Source organism: Scomber japonicus, chromosome 6, assembly GCF_027409825.1.
Source record: "Scomber japonicus isolate fScoJap1 chromosome 6, fScoJap1.pri, whole genome shotgun sequence".
Classification (NCBI taxonomy): domain Eukaryota; kingdom Metazoa; phylum Chordata; class Actinopteri; order Scombriformes; family Scombridae; genus Scomber; species Scomber japonicus.
The window spans coordinates 19,086,774-19,096,862 of record NC_070583.1 but is presented as its reverse complement, the minus strand read 5'-3'; the positions used below and the strand labels follow the sequence as shown (position 1 = coordinate 19,096,862).

The 10,089-nt window shown below is 39.3% G+C and overlaps 1 protein-coding gene across 1 annotated transcript; it reads right to left on the bottom strand.

Moving 5' to 3' along the window:
* Positions 1-2,097: 2,097 nt before the first annotated feature.
* Positions 2,098-9,620, bottom strand: treh (trehalase (brush-border membrane glycoprotein)). The gene is made up of 15 exons (XM_053320940.1): positions 9,498-9,620; positions 8,840-8,940; positions 8,604-8,751; positions 7,782-7,869; positions 7,567-7,667; positions 7,311-7,403; positions 7,019-7,135; positions 6,626-6,748; positions 6,483-6,532; positions 5,592-5,792; positions 5,275-5,492; positions 4,392-4,503; positions 3,776-3,888; positions 3,090-3,143; positions 2,098-2,717 (listed from the first exon to the last, which is right to left on the bottom strand). The coding sequence occupies exons 1-15, from the start codon at positions 9,575-9,577 to the stop codon at positions 2,580-2,582; spliced, it is 1,737 nt and encodes a 578-aa protein (XP_053176915.1). The 5' UTR covers positions 9,578-9,620; the 3' UTR covers positions 2,098-2,579.
* Positions 9,621-10,089: the final 469 nt, after the last annotated feature.

Below are 10,089 nucleotides of genomic sequence, written 5' to 3'. Positions count from 1 at the left end.
GAGGACTCAGTGGATAATGAGCAGTCTTTGTGATGTGTGCTGCAGGGGCTACTGAAGGCTGAGCCAGGGAGCAGTAATGAAGCACAGGCCTCTGTCTGAAACCACACAGACATTGAGATATGAATCCACCTCTATTGTTCTCCACTACCCACCCTACTCTCACTACTGTCTAATATGATTTCACACATTTCAGCACACCATCCTGAATTTTAATGTCTTCATGGAAATCAGGGGACTGCATTGGCCACAGAGGTAGTTTTTATTTATTTTTTTACATCTGAGACCAGACGTGCAAACGGTCAAGATAATTTTCAAAGAATGAAGCAGTATCTTTCATTTCAAAAAAGACTCTTTCTTCACATTACGTAAAACAACTATCTTCTGGTTGACTAAACTGTCAAGTAAATTTTCAATAAAACTTTTGAGATTCTGCTTTTTCTTAAAAAATGTGAAGCACTCCCTCGAGTGCTAGTTTGTATGCACAGGATAGTTACTGGGTGAGGATAAGACACCCTGACCTTTACTTCCACAACAACATGTAATGCACTTGTCACTGCTGTGTTTTACAATTCATGGACCACCCCATGGAACGTGCTTCTCAAAAGGACCGTCCTCAGATTATGCGCGGGCACGTGTGCACACAAAAAACACACACGCATATGTAGCTTCAGCTCACCACCACTTAACTGCCGGACAACTTCTACCACACTTTACAAGCTCGATCTCATTAACTCAGCACAACACATTTCTGCTAAAACGACATGGTAATGTGTGAGTTATCAAAAGGAGCAGGTTCTACTTGAGTTACTGCTGTCGGCAGAGGCTGAAAACATAATGACTGTTGCCTGCTGCTTGAACCTCTCTAAACACAGCTTAATACACATCGCTGGTACTGTATAGGTGTGACAGTCATGCGTGGGAGTGAAAAAAAAAGAAAAAAGAAAAAAAAGGGAGCCAGCGATATGGCTTGTAGATGAGACTCACAATAGCACATTACCAGAGTGTGATCTTTGGGGTTGCACGGACCACTGCACCTATTGGCCTTTTGCCCGTTTAAGTTGCACAGTCAATCTGTTCTGTGCACTCATGCTAAGGAGAAAGGTGCAGTCAAGTCCCTGCCTTGGCCTCATATCTCCACAGCATAGAGGGATGCATTTTCTATATTTTCTATATTTATTTTATATATATTTTGAGGGGCAAATTTCTCATTAAATCTTTTTGACAACAATTTGAATATCTATATGGACATAATTTCATGCCTGACCTGCATTTCACCATAGATGTAAGCAGAAATGACAAAGAGAGAATGACTTTTCATGGAAATATCAGAAATAAAACAAAAAATATGTTTTAAATAATGGTGTGTTTCTTACAATAAAATATGTAAAATGTCTTTAAACAGTGTTAAAGCCCTTTGACTTATTCCACTTCTTGTGACGTTACAGCCTGAATTGAAACTGGAGTTAAGTATGACTGTCACTCATCTAAACACAATAACCCAACTCTTTTAATGCTGAATAGGTGAAACATACAACTACAGAAGCCCTTAGGTGCAAAACACAATATTACACAAAATGAATCATTCATAATCCTGATTGGATATTTTCCAAAATGAAAAGGAACAAACACAACTCACTCAACCTCCCATCTAGTTATCAGATTGGCATCATCTACATGCAATCAGCATTACAAATAAGGAATTAAATGTGTTTTCGGTTTATTGTTGTGTTTTGCCACCACATACAGCTGGACTACAGTATGTTTCTTTAGAAAGGAATGAAGGCAATTTTAACATACACTGTAATGCTGGATGCTGTCTAACACCCCCCTTGTAGAGGGATGCCTAGTAAAAAGAGAAGATTGAATTACTCATAGACCCTCTGTGTTTGAAGAAGGTCTAAAAACCAAAATACTGCATTTTTAATACATTTAGCACTTGGATTATATTGTATATGTAATTTAGTGCCAGCATTGTCATCTAAAGTTCTTTGACTAACTTGTAAAAAAAATAATGAAAATGTCTCCAAGAGTCACAAATAATAGAGTGCTACGTTTTTTATTCATACCATTAATGAAATCACTTTACATTTTTCTCGCATGAGCTCTTTTACATTTAAACATCAGAGTAATGTAAACGGAAGGCATCACTTGGACTTAAAATACAGTGCAGCAATAAAGTTTATAATTGAATCAGGAGAATTACTGTTTGTAATGTCAGTTCAATATCTGGGACGATATTAATGTTGTGATCCGAGCAACAGCGAGCGCTAACAGCCTGCGTTACTGGAGAGAGTCCAGAATTGCCTAAACGATCTGCATCTTCTGATACCGCCAGAGATCATTTACCTCCGAGGATAAATACTAAAATATTCATCAAAGGGATGTTTGATTCCTCCTGCAAATAAAAGTAAATATCTTGATTATATAAAGTGAGGAACAAACATCAGATCTTGTTAAAATATGCACAGTTTAGTCTAATCTTTTAATGTCAATTTGTGCTAGTCTGAAGTCTGTCAGTGCTTCTGAAACCTAGAATAACAAAATCCAACCTCCAGTCAGGCTCTGTTGTCTCCTCTGAGTCACTGAAGCATGCGATGGGCTGAGATGACCAGAGGCAGCATGAGGCCAGAAGACACACGTCTGGATCCCGAGGTGAGAGTCGCCCCATACTGGTCCAAGAGCTGCAGGACTACGCCGTTGGTCCAACCAAAACCCAGCTACAGAAAAAGGGCAAGACAGCATAGCATAAGGGATGTTTTTCTTCACTCTTATAATTATATCTGGGGCAAAGCTTTAAAATACTAATGTGAGTAATTTGTGCTTTTGGGATGGGTAAGAAAACCAAAGTGAAGGATCAAAATGACAACAGAAAGAAGCAAGGTGGGGGAATTACACACACAAAAAAAAGATCCAAAATGACAAAGAAGTGAGGAGAAGGGAGTGTATATGTACATGAGCGTGCAAATGTGTTAAATGTAAGAAGCAGACTAGCTTAAGGAAGAAAGAGCAGTGCTTTGCATGAAATTGCAAAGACATGTGTGACTTTAAACACATTAGTTTTATACCATCAATACATGAAAGGAAAATACCTGAACTTCATATTCCCCTCCACCGCCAGGTTTGCCGTCTCCATTCACGTCATACTGTCAGGAGGAAGAAATTACACATTTTGAGCCAGCCGTGTTATCACTGCACAACACAAGCTCGAAAATACAGAAACTTTAAAAAGGGCAGGCTCTCATTTTTTCCCCAGTCTGTCTTTAAACAATTGTCAGGTGCCCATATGGACATTGAAAGAGGTTTTGCTGTAATTATTCCTCATGTTCGTACTGTTCCTACAGTGCTTTCAATGTAAGCGATGGAAGATAAAAATCCACAGTCCTTGTTCGGTGCAGAAATGTATTCAAGCTTATCTGGGGGCTAATATGAGGCTTTAGCCAACCAAATTAGTCAAAGCAGGTGGATATCTTCCAAAGTTACAGCCTTGTTAGAACAAATTTACCTCTTTTTGTTACTATTATTCCTCTGCAGCTCAGCAGGGAAACACAAAGAAGGAATTTTGTACTAATAAGACTTAAACTTGGAATACAGCCACCTGATTTCACTAATGTAGGTGGGCAAAGCCTCAGATAAACTTTTAAATACATGTTAAAGAACAAGGAGTGCAGAGAACAGTATGACCACGAGGAGTAATTACAGTGAGCAAAACCTCCTCCAGTCCTCATAAGGGCCCCGATGATTGTTTTAAGACAGACACATCCTTTAAGACACTTACCTTCTCAAACATGGCTTCATATTTTGAGTACGCCAACCAGTTTGTCTTGATCCACCGCTGGACTAAATCAAAAGCTAGCTCTTTAGCTTCCTCGGAAGGCAGTTTGGATAAACCTGAAAATACAAGATTTTTTTTTTTTAACCATTAAATAAACACAATAGATTTTAAGAACCAACTTTCAGCCTTAATTATATTGTTGAACTCATTGTCCTTTTTTGGTGTGTTTAGGACAATGCAGCAGAAAAAAAACATACAAACTAGATCATTAATGATTTTCTGAAGAAGCCTTTTATGGATGAGTGGCAAGAATCTACAACACGCTCTTGATACGTCATCTTTGGCACCAATTTGCCAAATTTTCACAACTGCACAATTCAGACACTTGGCCTCCAACTGATGAGGTTGTAAAAAAGGTCAGCACAGGGTAATCTTGTACCCTCTGTGCCATCCCAAATCCTGGAGTGTGGAGCCAGAACAGCAAAAGGTGAAGTTTGTCCAAATACTTAAACTGTAATGTACATTTTAATAAACAATTACCAGTACTCAAAGATTGGTGAACTATCAGTGTGTGTTTGTGGAGAATCTTGTGGTGGTTAACAAACTGATCTCAGCCTACCTTCAATGAGCATATGCTGTAAAGGTGGCCATGCATTAGGATAGTCCCACTGCTGCCCAGATTGTCTCAGTGACGTTGGGACGCCGTTGGGGAACTGAAGAGCACCACTCCCCTGTACAGACATGAAAAAGAAGAACAACCACACAAGCATGCAAGGGTGACTCCTCTGTAGTGTGTCTGTGCCATCTGCTGGAGAAAATGAGCACTGTTCATAAAGCATGTGTAACATCCTTTAAAAAAAAGGTGGGTTTCTGAGCATTCTATCCACTACTGAAATGTTGGTGGTGAAATATAGTGAGCAACAATCACTTGAGCATATTTAAAGCTTAAACTGTTAGAGTGGAGCTGCAGTGGCCGGCAGTAGAGGAGACTAGTCATACTGTGCAGGTGTGCATGTTTAAAAAAGTTGAATTTTCAGTCACCTTTAAAGTATGTGGATAAAAATAGAGATTAAAGGGTTATTTCATTCAAATGGCTTAAATACATCTTTTCTCACCTATTCCTAGATAATTTCTGGCAATATTTGTCCATTTTTTGAGATATTCACCTCCATCTCTGCTGTCCATACAATGGAGGTGAAGGTGAAATGGTTATTTAACTGTTTATTTGTTTCATTATTTCATTTTCTAACTGTAACTACTTTCCACTGAGGAAATAGTCCCCATTAAAATTGTTCACTGTGTATGAGCATTGTTTCTCTGAATTTAAATCACTGTTTTAACAGTTTTCCTCCATTGTATAGCGGCGGAGGAGAAACCTCAGATCTCAGATTGTGCTGAAATAAAAACCAAAACTACAGTATCTGCATAGCTACATGTCAGTAGAGGTAGGTGAGAAAATCTGTGCTGTATGTTTAGTCATTTGAATAAACATCCTCACCAACCTTCAGATACTGCACTGCCTTCTCTGGCATCTCAGGCCGAGAATAGCACTGCGCCCAAATGGGTGCCAGGTTTGAGAAGTAAAACTCAAAGTGGTTGGAATGTGTCACCAGGTTGTAGTCAAACCAGGCTCCCCTCTCAGCATCCCACAGCACTGACTCCATCGCCTCCACTCTGCGGGCTACCGCCCGGTCATACTGTGCGGCTGAGTCACCATTACCTGTCAAAAGACAGCACATCACCGTTATGTAACACCAGGAACTGAAAGCAGTGTGCCGACCCAGGTTGGTTCCAAGGTCAAATGCTGCTCTGCACTCACCCAGCGTCCTGTGAAACGAAGCGAGTGTCTTCTCGTTGAGACACAGCAGAGCATTGAGGTCAACGGGCAGGATCTGACTGGTGCGGGTCTTTGTGAGGGTGCCATTATTGTGGCCGTCACTGTCTATGTACCAGCGGGATGAAAAGTCCCAACCAGACTCTGCACCTGCCTTCAGATCCATCCACAGCCGCTCCTTATGGTCTGAGGGCAGAGTGGAACATGACATACAAAGAAGAAAGAAATGACATAAAATCACTAGTAGAGACACAAGAAAACAGCATCTAAAATGCAGTACTTACTCATGAATGTCTTCTCTTTTAACTTGATATGGAAAAAATGAAGTATACAATCTCTTAATAACATGCTTATTTATAATTCTGTAACATTTCTCAAAAGCCTTACAAGAGAAAAAGAGACTAAAAGTAGGAGTGAGGAGGAAATAACTCAACCTTGGATATTTACCGAAGAAATAAAATCTCAAGAAATGAGAGCAAACACATTTTAGTAACAGTAAGTAGAAAAAAAATCATCAGCATTTTAGACAACAGGTTTATCCTTCAAATACTTTCCTTAAAATATGTATACCAATTTCTCAGCAGCAATGTGAAGAATGAATGTGTTTAACATTAAATATTCATTACAGCATGGTACTGAGGTATTTTCAGAGCAAATACGTTTTGCACAGATCCTTGAATCCAGAGGAATACATTCAACTTTTCTACTGAGCAGCAATTATAAACTACAGTGCATTCATGTGGCACACTGCAGTGTTCTCCTTTGTTTTCCGTTAATGGATTAAAATGACCATTGCAGGGTAATATTTCCAATATTTGCTCATAATAAGGGTTTTCATTCAGCCCACGGAGTATTTGAAGGCTAGTAAGTCATTACCATCTGTGAGGCCTTCAACTAATTCAAGATCATCTGTGTAGGATTCAGGCCTAGAAAGAACAGAAGACATAAAGTAGTAAGGCTGCACCCTACATGTGTCCTTAAGTTGCTTTTATTATTCACAAAATTTCTTTGTGACATACCTGGGCAAACCGACCTCAACATGATATCGGTTCAGTATATGCTCTGCCCCATTTACGGTCACTGCCTTGGAGCGGTTCTGCATCCAAAATTGGTACTCCCGCTCCAGAGTGGGTAAAGCTGCTCTAAAAAAAAAAAAAAAAAAATACAGACAGCGGGAAGAAATGTTATAATTCACAGTACTTTTGACAGTTCTGTGATATTATTACACACACAAGCTGAGGTGCCATTTTCTAATTAAGCATATTGGTAAGAAAAAAAAATGCAGAGATGTGAGCAATGAGATATTGATGTTTAAAAACTTTTTTCTCCCCCCTCCATCCTGAAAAAGACGTGAGGCAGCTGAGGAATGATAATGCGTGTGGGCAAGACATCAAATCGGGCCTAAATATCACCGGAGGAACTCTTTATCCTTGGTTGCTCGATAGTAGCTCTCCACCATTAGAGTGAGGAATGGAGGCTGACTGCGCCTTTCATAGTAAACCCGACCACCATTTGGAACAAAGCCATATCTGTAGGAGAGTGATGGGGGGAAAAAAATCTTTTATTCCACAAATCTTGAATTCTTCCCCTAAGTAGTCCATTTCCAAAGTGAACAGTTTGAATTGTTAAATGATTAATTCAATATGAGACTGCTTCTTCTCTTTTTTTTAGCCTGTGAAAGATGAAAGGAAACATTAAGCTTACCTGTTGACGAGGTAGAGGAAGTTTTGAATCATCCCATAGGCCGTGTCTGTCATCTCTGACAGCAGGAGCCCGTTGATGACCCAGTAGGAGTCCCTGTTGGGCACAGAGCAGCTCATGTCAGCGTCTGCAAACGGCAACAAGAAGGGGGGCTCTCAGCAGAGACCAGACCCCTAGCTGGGTCTGGCTCTGATCTCTCCCGGCGAAACTCTAGCCGAGCTCTCAGACAGCTGAGAGACAGGCTCCATCATTCACTCACCAATAGTAGAATTCCCTGAAGCGGCCCCCTGGCACGATGACAGGATGTGGGGTGTATATCAGCGAGTAGAGCTCCGGGTGATCTTTAACACCAACACGGATCTAGAGGAGAAATCATTGACGGTTTAAAATCTTTGAACTCAGTATGTGCAGATGCTTTACTGCATTAGGATTTTAGGGCACCAAAGAAATCTCAAAAAATATTGTCGCTGTCACCTTTCTGCCAAGAGATTTCCACAGATTGTGAATCTTTTCAGCCCAGTTACGCAGTTCTTGGTCTGCTACTTTTTCCAGGAACTTTGGCCTGCACATAAAAGTTACCTCATATCATTTCAACAAAGCATGGTTAAAAGATACAGTATGATTTAACCCTTACATACTGTTCGGGTCAAATTTGACCCGTTTTGACATTTCACAGCTGTAAAACACCCCAAATGTCTTTTATTCTGAAATTTGATGACTTTTACTGAAGTGGCCCAAAATGTTCTCTCTCCCAGTGGTTCCAAACATCTTCAATTTACAAATGATGGAGACCACGGTGCTCTTCGGGACCTTCAATGCTGCAAAAAAAGATTCTGTACCCTTCCCCAGGTCTGTGCCTCGATATAATCCTGTCTAGGAGGTCTAAAGACAATTCCTTTGACTTCATGGCTTGGTTTCTGCTCTGACATGCACTGTCAACAGTGGGACCTTATATAGACAGGTCTGTGCCTTTCCAAATCATGTCCAACCAATTGAATTTACTACAGGTAGATTCCAATCAAGTCCTAGAAACATCTCAAGGATGATCAGTGGAAACTGGATTCAGTTTTTTATTTTTAATACATTTGCAAAAAATTCTAAAAAACCTTTTTGGCTTTGTCATTATGGGATAGTGTGTGTGTGTGTGTAGATTGATGAGAGAGAGAAACGGAATTTAATACATTTTGGAATAAGCTTGTAACATAAAATGGGGGGAGAGTGAAGGGGTGTGAATACTTTCCGGATGCACTGTATGTAAGGGTTAAATGTAAGCCTTCTAATATTAGTAGAACTCACTTCTCATGCCAGTCTTCTGGTGTCCACGGCTCAAATTCTGTGCCTGCTTCTTCAAAGTATTCACTGAGGAACTCTCGCAGTTTGGCAGGTGGTACAGTCATGTTAGGAGATGCATTTGAAAGATTGTAGAAAGCAGATAAAACAACATCTGCAGGAAAGCAACAAGAAGTCATTATCACACGGTGCACTTTATGGTGTGTGTGGGGGTGGTGTTACATTTACAGACTTGGACTTACCAGGAGCTGCTTTCAGCTTCATGTCAACAAAGTACTTGTCATCATCAAACAGTTTAGCTTCCTGTACCTGATGCAAAATGGGTCCAGTACAGTATATTTCACTGAAACCAGTTCAAAGAAATGTGAATTGTTAAAGTGATATGCTGAAGAGCTGATGTGTATTAGTACAAAACATGTACAACCTGTCACAACCCCTTATCAATGTTGCTTAACAATAAGGGCAAAGGTCTGCTGACAATTTATTACTGGAAGAGAAAATACACAAATAACACAAATGCGAAAAACTTTAATCTGCTGGCTGCCATTAAGTGGAGGATTCAGCATTTTTTGAGCAGCCGCAGAAGGCTGATTTCATCCTTTAGCAAAAAAAAAAAGAAGAGATGTCTGAAAGCTGCCAAGAGAATTCAATCTATATTATTGCTTTTGAAAGCATAATCTCTGCTTCGAGACATTAAAAACAGTATTTATGGAAATCTATGAAAGGACGCCAGCACCATAGCCAAAAAGAATTAAAGACATTAAAAAATAGGCACGCCACCGTGTACAATTAAATAACTTAAAATTGAAAAGGCTGATTCTTTGATTTAGTTGCAATTAAAACCTTAAAATGTCTTTAAACTGTAACGTCTCAAGTTTCTCATTCAGCCATGAATCTTACCTGTCACATGGTGGTGGAAACGCCATCTTTACAATGACTAAAAGAGTCATTAATGAACAAAAAAATGTCAAGATCCGCATATTGAGGTCTAAACTGAAGTGAAACTAGTCTATAGGTAATACTGTAATCTGAGAAGTGAAGGTCATAGTTTATATTAATGGAGTCTGAGTTGAGCTGCAGTAACATACCGACACCTACAGTAAGTGTGCAGAGTTGCTCCAGCAGGACTAACTGTAGATGAGGGGGAAAACTAAAGAAAAAAATACAATCACACACAAATAAATTTCAGTGAGCTTTATTCAAACAAAACTTTCAGTCTTATCCAATGTTATTCATGACATCCTTAGTTAACTTAATCCCACTTGTAAAATTAGCTCCACTGAAAAAAACCTGCCAATTAAATATGACCAAATTTCCATCAAATAAAAATGAAAATAATGAACTCTTTAAATTCACTTAAATTTGGAGACATTTAAAAAAAGTAAAATAAGGTGTACTCCTTTTTTTGAACATTTCATTGGAAAAAAAAAAATAGAATATCCAAATCTAAGGGCAACTTTCTCAAAAACATTTATACCCATTTCCTTTTAAC